Here is a 13,673-nt window from a genome sequence, read left to right on the forward strand (position 1 = left end):
GACAGTATGCTACTGACACAAAGACAGAAAAATAGATCAATGGAACAAAATAGAAAGCCCAGAGATAAATCCACACACCTATGGACACCTTATCTTTGACAAAGAAGGTAAGAATATACAATGGAGAAAAGGCAATCTCTTTAACAAGTGGTGCTGGGAAAACTGGTCAACCACTTGTAAAAGAATGAAACTAGAACACTTTCTAACACCATACACAAAAGTAAACTCAAAATGGATTAAAGATCTAAATGTAAGACCAGAAACTATAGAACTCCTAGAGGAAAATATAGGCAATACACTCTCTGACATAAATCACAGCAGGATCCTCTATGACCCATCTCCCAGAGTAATGGAAATAAAAGCAAAAATAAACAAATGGGACCTAATTAAACTTAAAAACTTTTGCACAACAAAGGAAACTATAAGCAAGGTGAAAAGACAGCCTTCAGAATGGGAGAAAATAATAACAAACAAAGCAACTGACAAAGAATTAATCTCAAAAATATACAAGCAGCTCCTGCACCCCAATTCCAGAAAAGTAAATGACCCAATCAAAAAAATGGGCCAAAGAACTAAACAGACATTTCTCCAAAGAAGACATACAGATGGCTAACAAACACATGAAAAGATGCTCAACATCACTCATTATCAGAGAAATGCAAATCAAATCCACTATGAGGTATCATTTCACGCCAGCCAGAATGGCTGCGATCCATAAGTCTACAAGCAATAAATGCTGGAGAGGGTGTGGAGAAAAGGGAACCCTCTTACACTGTTGGTGGGAATGCAAACTAGTACAGCCACTATGGAGAACAGTGTGGAGATTCCTTAAAAAACTGGAAATAGAACTGCCTTATGATCCAGCAATCCCACTGCTGGGCATACACACTGAGGAAACCAGAAGGGAAAGAGACACGTGTACCCCAATGTTCATCACGGCACTGTTTGTAATAGCCAGGACATGGAAGCAACGTAGATGTCCATCAGCAGATGAATGGATAAGAAAGCTGTGGTACATATACACAATGGAGTATTACTCAGCCATTAAAAAGAATACATTTGAGTCAGTTCTAATGAGGTGGATGAAACTGGAGCCTATTATACAGAGTGAAATAAGCCAGAAAGAAAAACACCAATACAGTATACTAACACATATATATGGAATTTAGAAAGATGGTAACAATAACCCTGTATACGAGACAGCAAAAGAGATACTGATGTATAGAACAGTCTTATGGACTCTGTGGGAGAGGGAGAGGGTAGGAAGATTTGGGAGAATGGCATTGAAATATGTATAATATCATGTATGAAACGAGTCGCCAGTCCAGGTTCAATGCACGATACTGGATGCTTGGGGCTGGTGCACTGGAACGACCCAAAGGGATGGTATGGAGAGGGAGGAGGGAGGAGGGTTCAGGATGGGGAACACATGTATACCTGTGGCGGATTCATTTCAATATTTGGCAAAACCAATACAATATTGTAAAGTTTAAAAATAAAATAAAATAAAAAAAAATGTTGAAGTAACTGACTTACAATACTATTACTTTTTTTTGAATAGCAAAGTGATTGTTATGCATATATGTAAAAATACATATTCTTTTTTATATTTTTCCACTATGTTTTATCACAGGATACTGAATACTGTGCTGTACAGTCCTAATGTTCACATATTATTGAAGCCTGGCTTGGAGAATTTTGAGCATTACTTTACTAGCATGTGAGATGAGTGCAATTGTGTGGTACTTTGAGCATTCTTTGGCATTGCTTTTCTTTGGGATTGGAATGCAAACTGACCTTTTCCAGTCCTGTGGCCACTGTTGCGTTTTCCAAATTTGCTGGCATATTGAGTGCAGCACTTTCACAGCATCATCTTTCAGGATTTGAAATAGCTCAACTGGAATTCCATAACCTCCACTAGCTTTGTTCGTAGTGATGCTTTCTAAGGTCCACTTCATTTCACATTCCAGGACGTCTGACTCTAGGTGAGTGATCACACCATCGTGATTATCTGGGTCACGAAGATCTTTTTTGTACAGTTCTTCTGTGTATTCTTGCCACCTCTTCTTAATATCTTCTGCTTCTGTTAGGTCCATACAATTTCTGTCCTTTATCAAGCCCATCTTTGCATGAAATGTTCCCTTGGTATCTCTAATTTTCTTGAAGAGATCTCTAGTCTTTCCCATTCTGTTATTTTCCTCTATTTCTTTGCACTGATCGCTGAGGAAGGCTTTCTTATCTCTCCTTCCTTTTCTTTGGAACTCTGCATTCAGATGCTTACATCTTTCCTTTTCTCCTTTGCTTTTCACTTCTCTTCTTTTCACAGCTATTTGTAAGGCCTCCTCAGACAGCCATTTTGCTTTTTTGCATTTCTTTTCCATGGGGATGGTCTTGATCCCTGTCTCCTGTACTATGTCACGAACCTCAGTCCATGGTTCATCAGGCACTCTATCAGATCTAGTCCCCTAAATCTATCTCTCACTTCCACCGTATAGTCATAAGGGATTTGATTTAGGTCATACCTGAATGATTTAGTGGTTTTCCCTACTTTCTTCAATTTAAATCTGAATTTGGCAATAAGGAGTTCATGATCTGAGCCACAGTCAGTTCCCAGTCTTCTCTTTGCTGGCTATATAGAGCTTCTCCATCTTTGGCTGCAAAGAATATAATCAGTATGATTTTGGTGTTGACCATCTGGTGATGTCCATGTGTATAGTCTTCTCTTGTGTTGTTGGAAGAGGGTGTTTGCTATGACCAATGCATTCTCTTGGCAAAAATTTATTAGCTTTTGCCCTGCTTCATTCCATAATCCTAGGCCAAATTTGCCTGTTACTCCAGGTGTTTCTTGACTTCCTACTTTTGCATTCCAGTCCCCTATAATGAAAAGGACATCTTTTTTGGGTGTTAGTTCTACAAAGTCTTGTAGATCTTCATAGAACCGTTCAACTTCAGCTTCTTCAGCGTTATTGGTTGGGGCATAGGCTTGGATTACCGTGATATTAAGTGATTTGCCTTGGAAACAAACAGAGATCATTCTGTCGTTTTTGAGATTGCATCAGTAACTTTCAAGCTACTTAAATTTGTCCCCTCACTCATATAGTTCTAACCTACAGAGAAACTTTTGAAAAGAATATTTTTCTTTGGAGGCACCAGAATCATGGCTCTATAACCATGACAATAGGCCTCTCACTTGCATTTTTAATGCAGAGAGTTATCTTCATCTCTTTAGTTTTATTCAGAGCTTGTGTAAAGCCTGTGTACTTCAGCTGAACACAGGATGTGGGCACAGACCCCAGAATCACTGAGGAGCTGGATGAGGCCCAGATGGGTCTCAGCATTTGCTACCAGCAGTCCTGAAGTGCTGATTTTTATTGTTATTTCCTTTTATCTTTACTCCTGAGCATCAGAACCAGGTTTCCATTTACAGCAGCCAAGAAGATAGGGGGTTATCTATATAACTCGTGCAGAAGTGTTTTCATCTGGAGAATCTGACTTCTGCATTCACTAAGAGTGGGTAACAGACTCAAGCTCAAGCAGACACAAGTTCACCAGGAAGGGCAAGTATCTGCAGGTGGCCCTTCAGGTTCCACAAGCATCCTGCCCTGAAGCACTGAGAACTTGGCTACTCTGTAGTAGCCTCACGATCCACCAGGGATTTCCTATCCAATTTAATGGAGCAAGGTTAGGGATTGAAGAGAACATATCCTGACAAAGTTCTTATTAAGACTGTGGAAAACAGGGATCCTCTTCTTAAATACCTGCTCCCAAATAACCCATCCCAGTAAACTGTACTCACAACCGCGGATGGTTCAAAATGCACTCTAATTCTCTTGCCCCCTTTCAAGGGTTTTCTTTCTCATGAGTTTGTGTTCTGACATTTCTACCAAGATGCAGTGGTTGGAGATGCTGGCCCTTTAACAGGGGAGCAAGGCAGGGGCTGGGAATCTTAAAGCCCGGGCAGCGAGCCTGCCTGGCCCAGGCTGCCATGGCCACGCCGAGCAGAAAGGACAGCCACGGTGCTGGGGTGGGTGCTGGCACCCAGGCGGCTGGGCGCCCCTCCCTGTGCACAGACTGAGGCTGGTAGTGATTGTGTGGGAGTGCTTCTCCTCCAACTCCTAGCCCTGCCTCTCCTTTCTGTCCCTCTGCAGGATAGCTCCCTAGAGCTGAGGTCAGAGAGTGGGGAGTTTAGGGCTGTCTGAGAGCCTGGGATTCTGCTCCTTGGAGATCTGGATCAAAACTTTTCTGACAGCTTTGCTGGGGGGAGACCTTGGTTGTTTCGATGCTAGACCATCCTTTACTAAGGACAGGGGTTTCTGGGTCTCTTCCCTGCTCCAGGTTTACCTTCCAGAGGCTAACAATGCTCTCTCGCCAGAGGAAACAGCCTTGGAGCAAGTCTGCCAGCCCGAAAAGATAAAATGCCTCCAGGGTAATATCACCAAGTGGTCTGTGGTATCTGATAAAAGTCCCAGGAGTTCAGCGGCTTGGGGATGTGGTTCAGTGGATAGACATGGGTTTGAGTCAAACTGCTGTGAGTAATCCCCAAGTTCTCTGACCTACTGCCACATCATGAGGGTGACTGAAATCACGTTTATGGGTCTATTTTCCTCACCTTCAGAGAGAAATGATCAACACCAGCCTTGTATTGTTGTTGTGAGCGATACATGAACATACATGTGAAGTCTCTGGCACATGAGGGTTAAATTGCTATGAGTCAGGGCAGCTGGAACTTGGTTGATTAAAGAGGCACAGAAAAGGCTGTCAGGGGGATGAGCAGGTGGAAAAGCCTGTGGTGGTATTAATGAGGCCATGCAAGAGGGGCTGAGGAAGGTGAAGGCGATTGGTACCTGCCAGGTCCTATTTGCTGCAGTCAGGGGTGGCTAGGGGCGTCCTGGGATAGTGAGGCTGGGTTGAACTCATACAGCAAGAGGCAATGTTTGAAGATGTGCTGGAGATGGCGTGTGAGCAGAAGTGCCAAGAGAAGCATCCTCTCTCGGCCGGGCGCTTCGCAGCTGAGCCTGTTTCTACTTCCTCCACAGGCTCCCGCTTAGACCAAGGCTCAGGCAAGTCCCATGTCCCCTTGGCTCTGGAGGAAGAGCTGGTGTCTGCCTCTCAATTGGAGGAAGAGGAACTGGATCCAGATTTAGCACCAGACGTGGAGGAGGAGGAAGCGGAGGAGGAGGAGAATGATCTGGGGGACCCAGCTGTCCAGAGCGCTGTCCACAACAGCCAGGTGCCGCGGCAGGAGGGTGTGGGGTTGTCCCGAGCCGTCTGCGTCGCACAGGCTGTTGCGCCACATCTCTCTTCTCTTCACCCCTCTCTAGGTGGGTGAACACTTTCTATTTCAGGCTTGAACCCCAGTAGACTCTCACCTTCCTTCCCTCCTTCTGTCTGTCTCCCGCTTAGTTTCTGATGCTGCCCTCACCTTGAATGCAGGTCCAGCAGGGCTGTGTCAGCCGCCCAGGGATGCTGGCTCTGCTCCTGAAATGAGTCGTTTTCATTCCAGCTGATGAAATGAGTCATCTTTGACCTTGGGCCCCGGGTCTTTGCAGTCCCTTGGATTCCATCAGCACGTGGGGAGGCACAAGGGGTTCCCGTGCAGAAATGAAGTTACTCAGACCCTGCTTCAGCTTAACTCCTCAGATGCCCGCTGGCTTCCCTTTGGTGGAAGGAGAGGGGGTCCTGACCCTACTGACTGAAATTGAGGGAGGGCCAGGCTGCCTGTATCCTGGGTACTGGAAATTGTTGGTCCTGCTGCTCACCTCCCCCATTAACACTGGTGAATGTAGATGTTATCACAGGGGCTCATTTCTACCTGAGTTTTTCTCCCTCCCATTCCAGAAAGGTCTTCTCAGCTCCCCTGGAATCACGGCCCCTGGTGTTCCGGGGATGCCCCCTGCCTCCTTGCACTTTCCGTGGCAGATGAGTGTCTCCAGTCTCCATGCTGTGAGAAAAAGACAGGGTACAGAGAAGCAGTGTTTGGAGGGTCCCCTTGCTTAACATTACACTCTGCTCTTGACCTTGCTCTGGGGATGCAGCAAAGTGAGGTAAGGATATGGACAGGGGGACGCCTGTTGTTCAGAGAAGCTTGGTAAAGGACAGAGCGGGTCCTGCGACAGCTGGCCTTCCTAGAAAAAGGGCAAACAATTCCAGCTTACAGAACATAAATAGCACTGAGCCTCATGCTAGAAAGAGCACATGACCCGGACTGGAGCGGCTGCCAGAAATCCAGCAGGGAGAAGAGAAGGGAACTGTAGGCTGAGAAGGGCTGAAGACAAGGTCTGACGACACTCAGAGGGGGAAAAGAAGGGGAGTTGACCCACATGCAGAGGAAAAAGCACAGGCTCCCACATTGTCAGGGGCCAAGAGTTACTCCCTAGCGGGTGACAAACCTGCTGGAAACAAGGGAGCCCACAGTCTGGTGTCCTCATGACTGGCTGGAGGGGCCCCTATGTGCCAGATGTTGGGTGAGGTTCTTCAAGGCAAAGGCAGGTGAGACCCTAGGGCAGAAAGGCAATCAGCAGCAAATGCAGGATCTGTTGGTGGAGACGTGCTTCTCTCAGAGCCTGAAATTCCTCTCGCAGACCCTGGACCACCTGGCTCCCCTTCCGTTCCGACCCTCCCTCCCCAGCGCCGGCTCTGCAGCCCACCACTTTGGACCTCAACTGCCTGCGCCAGACCCATCGCTCCTCTGCAGCCCGCCCACCTCGTGGCCCCTGAGGCTCAGGTGCTAGATCAGGGCGCCCCTCCCCTGGGGTCCAGACAGGCTGGGTTACCTCCAGAAGATGGGAGGTAGTAGCTGAGGAGGCATGGCTGCCCGTCTACCAGCTGCCACAGAAAAATACTTAGAGAAACTCACTAAGAGACGTATGAGGTGACATGCAGTCCCTTCCCTCACAGATGAGGAGATGGAAGTCCAGCACTATCTGAGGTCAGCTGGCCCAGGAGTACTGAGCCTAGGACTCAGAAGTCCTGATAGCCAGGCCAAATGGTTTTCTATCGTGTTGGGATTTCCTGCAGCCCCATCTCAGGGATATACATCTTGGAGGGGATGTGAACCCTGCTGAGCTAGGATAGTGATGCTTCATGTGGCCGACGTTGGGTAGGGTCCTGAGCAGGTCAGGTCCCATAGCTGTCCAGCTGAGGTTCCCAGAGGCTAAAAGAAAGGGGGAGGATGCTAAGAGCTTGCTCCCACCCAGCCCACGTTTCTTTCTAAGTCTCCCCAGTCATCTGACCCAGCTCCACCCTCAGCACCAGCGGATCTTGAAGCAGCAGCAACAGCAGGGTCGACCACGAAGGTAAAGCCTAGAGGAGGAGCAGGATTGAGTGGAACACCCTGCATGCTGGGTCTTCCCTTGCGGCAAGGCACCTCCCCCAAAGCCCCCCCACCCTCCCCCTGATATCCAGCTCCAGGCTCTCTACTCCTTGGGGAATTCTCTGGGGATGGGGTAGGCAGGTGGGGTTGAGGTAGGAGGGGTCAGGGAGGTGTAGGTCTAAAGAGCCCTCCTTCTGGCTTGAAGTCCCCCAGCCAAGAAGTGGCCCCAGCAGCCAGACTCCTATGCTAACCTCATGACACAGAAGGAGAAGGACTGGGTGGTAAGAGTGCAGATGGTTCAGCTGCAGAGTGAGAACCCCCGCCTCGATGACTATTACTACCAGGTGAGTCCCAGCGCCTCTGACCTTGGAGCCAAATGGCCTGACTCCATAGCCCTGAGAGCCTTCCTTCAGCTCACAGTCGCCACGTCCCTTCTCGTGGGAGGGACGACTGTGAAAGGATGGGGTCATATTTCTATACTTGACATCCAAACTCCTTCCCTTTCTCCTAAATTTCAGCTGCAGGGGATTATTTGTGATTCCTTAAACACTCTGAGATTTTTGTCTCCATCCTTTGACAAGAATTTCTCCTAATCAGTCTGAAAATAACATTCTCATCTTTCATACACACTGGTTTCTCTTAGAAATGACTTGTTATAAACATTCGTCTACTTACCTTTTACATTTTTTTAAGATCTAAATCAAGAAACTTTTATAGGTAATGGAATTCAATTTCTTGAACAAATGTGGCAGGTTTTTTGACTCCTTTCTGTCTTCTTCCTGTCTACCCTTTGTCCATGAGTTCTGGGTTGTCTGGGCTTCCCTTTGGCTCGGACAGTATAGAATCTGCCTGCAGTGCAGGAGACCTGGGTTCGATACCAGTGTTGGGAAGATCCCATGGAGAAGTAAATGGCTACCCACTCCAGTATTCTTGCCTGGAGAATTTCATGGACAGAGGAGCCTGGTGGGCTACAGTCCATGGGGTCACAAAAAGTCGGATATGACTGAGTACTTTCACTTTCTGGATTTGTCTAAGTTTTATATCACTTTCTCTTCAACCACCTGAGACCACTAGCAAGGTTCCCACCTTTATCTCCTTCCTATTGATGTTAGATTCCTCCTTTCTTCCCACCATGCTTAAAAACCCCTCTACCTTCTGCCAGGATCATTTGAATGTGATCATCTTACACTCTTGACTTTTAGACATTGTTTCTCAATGAAGGAGCTTTTTCAAACCTTTGTTTAACTCAGTCAGTGGCTTTATTTTAGTTCTGGATTTCACAGATAGTAGAGCTGCTATGCCAGCCCACACAAGAGTAGAACTGGCTGAGAGGCCAGTTGACAGCAGTGTCCTCTCTGTCCTTCAGTGGAGAGAGGTGGTTTGTCATGCCATCAGAGAATGCTGATTTGGGACAGAACAGGTAGGACCATCAAATTAAAATGGGGAGAGGGGAGGATGGGGCGACCGCATATAACTTAGAATAAGGAGTGAAGGAAGCCTGCAGACCCTGGGACACATTTTACTTCTGGGCTCTCCGCTTTGCTTCTCTGCCTTTCCATCCTAGCTCTTCAAGTCCTTAGGATGGGGGCCCCAGATCAGGTGGCATGGGGCTTAGGGTGCTGAAGATGTTTTATTGTGGCTCTAGAAGAGCCTTACATCCCAGGAGCATTTCTGGAATGAATGCTATAGACAAGGGTGTACTAAGAGCTTGCACTGGAGAACCCTAACTCTTACGTTTAACCAACGAGTATACATTTGACTAATTCGTGAACTCTCAGGAATATTATCAGAAACTAGAGAAGAAGCAGGCAGATGAAGAGCTGCTTGGGCAAAGAAGCAGATTTGAGTCTCTCAAGCTGGTCACACCTTACATTCAGAAGGCGGAGGCTTATGAATCAGGTAGGACCGGGGCTGACCTGCTGGGTTGGGACGGACATCTGGCTGGACCCAGGTGGAAAGCAGAGGGGCACGTGCCTTTCTGACTCCTTCCACACAGTGGTTCGAATCGAGGGTTCCCTGGGCCAGGTAGCTGTATCGACGTGTTTTACGCCTCGCCGAGCTATCGATGCTGTGCCCCACGGAACTCAAGAGCAGGTAGGAATTTATCTTCCTACAGCCTTTTTCTCTCCCTGTGTTTTGGAGAAAGGTCTGGAGCACTGTCATACTTGAGTTCAGATTGTGAGCTAAGAGAAAGGGGAGTGATCAGGCTTTGAGATTTAGTCTTTACAGCTCACGTCCTGGCCTGGCTAGGCGTGGGCTGCTGCTGTTGGAGTTGTGGCTGACAGCCAGGGACTCTTTCTCTAGGAGACAGCAGCTGCAAGCAGTCAGAGGCTGTGGGTGCTGTACCGGATTGAGAAGGTGAGACCTCAGCCTTAGCAGTGAGTTCCTTGCCTCCGCTGAGAACAGGATATGCTCACACTGGCCCCTTCGCCCTCTCTCCCCACCCTCACGCTCCCAGATGTTCCTTCAGTTGCTGGAGATAGAGGACGGCCAGCAGGATGCGCCTGCGCAGCCCCGTGACTCTGAGCAGCGGAGCAGCCGGGTTGAGAAACTCTTCCAGGCCTTAAAGGCCCAGGGGCAGAATAATCTGGAGTGAGTGTGGGACGGTCACACCCCTTCCCAGGAGCAGACAGTAGTTTAGCTTCGGCCCCTCCCTTCTAACACCGGCCCTCTACTCTAGCGGAGCCCTGCGATGTTCGCCTGTGTCCCTGCAGGGCGGCGGATGACGGCTTCCTTCAGGCGCTGTCCGTGGGGAAGGGGAAAGCCCTGGTGGCCCGGCTCCTCCCCATCCTGCCCCGGGATCGAGCTGTCAGCTTGCTGCTGGCCATCACCCGCCACCTGCCCTTCCTGGTCAAGAGGGACGTGGCCGATCAGGTAGTGTGGCACGAAGTGGAGGAGAGGATGGTTTTGTGGATGGGTTAGCAATGCTTATCCCTTCTCCTCCTTCCACTCCCCACCCTCAGAGAAGCCAGAGAAGGTTTTGGGTGGTGAGGGAGACTCACCCTGCCACCCTCAGGGGAGGGGGTTATAGAAGACTGCCACAGGAACAGCTGATGATCTTTGATCTTCAGGCACAGTGAAGAAAGGAAAACCCGTGGGCATATGTAACACAGGTGTGCATGTGCTCTGGCGGTTAGAGAAGATGAGGACCACCTGATAAGTGCCGAGCCCCAGGCTCCTTCGCTTAGGGAAGGCATGTAGGACAAGTGGTGTTGAGGGGTCGCCGCTAGGGATGAAGGCACTTAAGTGGTGATAGGCCTGGTAGGTCTGAGCTGACCAGAAGGGGCTAGAAGCAGGTTGGCAAGAAAGAGCCTGGAGGTGAAGTTGTCAAGGAGTCGGAGAGGCCCTTTATGATCTTTCTGCAGGCCCTGCAAATGTTATTTCAACCTCTGAGCAAATGTATCAGGCACTTGACATTCCGTGAACTCCTCCAAGGACTTCAGGGACTCATTCGGCTACCACCTGGCTCCTCTGAGCGGCCAATCACCATGGTGCTTCAGAATCAGGTAACACGTGTGGGAGGCTTCGGTCTCTCCACAGGAGGCTCCAGGTGCTAACTGGAATGGACCCAGGGTGGGGTTGCTTTTTTAACAAGCTCCAGATGATGATGGTGCCTCTGGATCAGAAGTCACCAAACATTTTTGATAGTGAATCCTTTTACTACAAAAAATATTCTGAACTATACCACCTGTGTGTTTATAAATCATATAAATGGAACACTATACTTAAATTAGGTGCATAATAAATACAAGGTGAGATCTATATGTGAAAGATCTCATATCTTCTAATATTCTAGTGGATTATCCTGTGAACCCCTTCTGAAGATCTTTGCCTCATGCAGTGCCTCTTAAAATGGGCTCCACATCCTACCCATATCAAATTCCTGGGTCCATTCCCAACCTACAGTCTCTGACTCCTCAGGGTAGAGACCACAACTGTGTATTTCATCATCAGCTTCCCAGAGGAATCTTTCGGACAGTTCAGAGCAGTGATTTCCTTGGAAAGAGCTCAGAGTTTCTTGGCCAGCCTGGGTAAAACTTGATGGGTTGTGGGTGTTGGACTCCATCTGTACCTATGAACTTACCCTTTTAGTTGGGAAACAACAGAGCCAGGGAAGCACTGGGTGCCTATGGTAAACTCATTTTTACCCTGGACACTTTGACACTTTATCACTTGCAGTTTGGCATATCTTTGCTCTATGCACTGCTAAGTCATGGGGAGCAGCTGGTATCACTGAATTCTTCCCTCAAGGAGCCCAGCAGTGACCATTCAGCTTGGTAAGATCATAAAAACCTTGTAAATACTATTTCAGTACCACTGGGATGTGTGCTAAGTTGCTTCAGTTGTGTCCAACTCTTTGTGACCCTATAGACTGTATCCTGCCAGACTCCTCTATCCATAAGATTGTTTAGGCAAGACTGCTGGAGTGGGTTGCCGTGCCCTCCTCCAGGGGATCTTCCCAACCCAGGGATCAAACCTGCATCTCCTGCATTGGCAGGCAGGTTCTTTATTGCTAGTGCCACCTGGGAACCCCCCTGGGATATGTAGGCTAAACCAGATTAGCTGTTTCCTGAGTGGTTTAATCAAGCACCAGGGAGGAAGTTAGACAGAGAAGAGGCGACTAGCAGAGTTGTAGCTGTTTTGCCTTTTTTTTTTTTTTCTGTAGTGCCTAGAGAGCTGTCCCCCATGGGAGGCAATATATAGTGAAGTCGCTCAGTCGTGTCTGACTCTTTGCGACCCTGTGGACTGTAGCCCACCAGGCTCCTCCATCCATGGGATTCTCCAGGCAAGAATAGAGACAAGCCTTAGAGTTTAGCAGACCTAGGTGTGAATTCTGCTTCTGTCACTTACCAGCAGCATAACATGGGGGCACATTATTTCACTTTCTTTAGCCCGTTCCTCCCCTATAAACTAGGGATCGAAGGATGATGGTACTAACCAGTTAGAGACCTGAAGATTAAGCAAGACAGAAGATGCGTAAAGCACTAAGCATTGCCTGGCACATACCAAACAGGCAAACGCTCTATCTTAATTGCTGTAGGTGCAGAGGGTGGTAAGTGGTGGTCAAAAATAACAAGAAACCTGGGCCCTGAGTCTATTTCCCGCATAAACACTAAGATGCCGATGTGTTTCTTCTCTGCCCTCCAGGACAGACATGGTGGTTCTCACTGCCTGGGAGATTGCTCAGATGCCCACAGCCTCACTGGCAGAACCCCTGGCCTTCCCCAGCAACCTTCTTCCCCTGTTCTGCCACCACGTGGACAAACAATTGGTACAGAAGCTGGAGGCTAGGATGGAGTATGTGACCGTGGAAATAAGATCATAGCCCCGGGCTGAAGCCCAGACTAGGCTCTACCACTTCTCTACTATGTTTAAACCAAGATTATGGAGGATAATTTGCTTTTCGAAGTATTTCTAGACGTGGGTACTTACTGAGTAACCAGTCTGCTCCAAGTTAGGGTTGTATGGCCTGTTTCTTCAGCCAAACCTTTCCATTTTTTCCCTAGGAATTTTGATTATTTATCACACTAAGATATTTGAGAGTAAGAATTAGTTTGAGAAGATGAACTATTCATTCAACAAGTATTTGAGGGACAACTCAAATGTAAACAAGATGTAAACGCACAAAGAACAAGTAAGTCATCTTTCCTCAGAACTTTGCATCTGCTGGACAGAGCTACTAATCACATCATACAGTACTTTAAAGGGAAGTTATTTGGAGTTGATCCCTCTTTTAGTAGGTTTGTTTTGATCTACTGATCAGGTTGTTCCAGAATGCCTATATATGGGGAAAGTTTAGTGATCAGACACTAGCTGTGTATAGGTTTTGCCCACAGGGATCCAGAGAGTCTGAAGACAATTGTACGCCTTGATATATCAGCAGACCTTGCCCAAAACCTTTTCTCATGCTCAAAAAACTGAACTATGTGCCTAAAAAGGCAGAGCAAAATGAGGTATAATTTAAAAGATAACAGAATGTAGTGCTTCAGCTTGTTTGTAAGTTAAGAGGTATAATCAAAGTCACTTTCTTTTGTGTGAAGCTTCACAAGTGCCCTTAATGTAAGGGACAAGTCCTCGTTGTGTTGAACAATAGACTGACTTTGAAAACTGTTCTGGTGTTGCCATTTTTTATAAGTAGCCCTAGCTGAGCTAAGAGGGTTGGATATAAACATCTCCCTTGAGATATGAAATGTTTGGTTTACTTTGACAAACGGGGTCATTCACTCATCAACAAACACTGGAGCCCCTTTTTTGAACCAGGTACCATTTTAGGTGGTTGAGAAACACTGATGACCAAAGAAAAGTCCTTACTCTTCTGAAGTTTACATTCTGGTTGGACAGGGACTGACGGAAGATACCA

General features: G+C 47.5%; 1 protein-coding gene across 11 annotated transcripts; it reads left to right on the plus strand.

Annotated features, from left to right (window-relative positions):
* Positions 1 to 3,396: 3,396 nt before the first annotated feature.
* PATL2 (PAT1 homolog 2) lies at positions 3,397 to 13,423 on the plus strand. 11 transcript variants are annotated; one of them, XM_086319073.1, is made up of 15 exons: positions 3,426 to 4,024; positions 4,336 to 4,528; positions 5,037 to 5,321; positions 5,839 to 6,044; positions 6,582 to 6,724; positions 7,197 to 7,295; positions 7,518 to 7,656; positions 9,091 to 9,211; positions 9,309 to 9,406; positions 9,617 to 9,670; positions 9,771 to 9,904; positions 10,027 to 10,186; positions 10,678 to 10,818; positions 11,492 to 11,589; positions 12,461 to 13,423. In XM_086319073.1, exons 1-15 carry the CDS (start codon positions 3,986 to 3,988, stop codon positions 12,636 to 12,638), a joined length of 2,088 nt encoding a protein of 695 aa, XP_086175199.1. In that variant the 5' UTR covers positions 3,426 to 3,985; the 3' UTR covers positions 12,639 to 13,423. The 11 variants fall into 11 exon arrangements, with proteins under 11 accessions (XP_086175202.1, XP_086175199.1, XP_086175200.1 ...); XM_086319074.1 differs by having other exon boundaries at positions 3,442 to 4,024; positions 7,215 to 7,295; XM_086319075.1 differs by having other exon boundaries at positions 3,444 to 4,024; positions 4,336 to 4,426.
* Positions 13,424 to 13,673: the final 250 nt, after the last annotated feature.

Source organism: Bos grunniens, chromosome 10 (assembly GCF_055505025.1).
Source record: "Bos grunniens cultivar Pamir isolate PY7600 chromosome 10, Bosgru_T2T1.0, whole genome shotgun sequence".
NCBI lineage: Eukaryota > Metazoa > Chordata > Mammalia > Artiodactyla > Bovidae > Bos > Bos grunniens.

What these genes read in the sequence shown, in the direction of transcription:
- PATL2 (XM_086319073.1), top strand. Translation starts at nt 3,986, where the DNA reads ATGGCCACGCCGAGCAGAAAGGACAGCCACGGTGCTGGG. An exon ending in TCGTGGCCCCTGAGGCTCAG is followed by an intron (nt 6,725 to 7,196) that starts GTGCTAGATCAG and finishes GCTCCCACCCAG; the next exon opens with CCCACGTTTCTTTCTAAGTC. An exon ending in GGCGGAGGCTTATGAATCAG is followed by an intron (nt 9,212 to 9,308) that starts GTAGGACCGGGG and finishes CCTTCCACACAG; the next exon opens with TGGTTCGAATCGAGGGTTCC.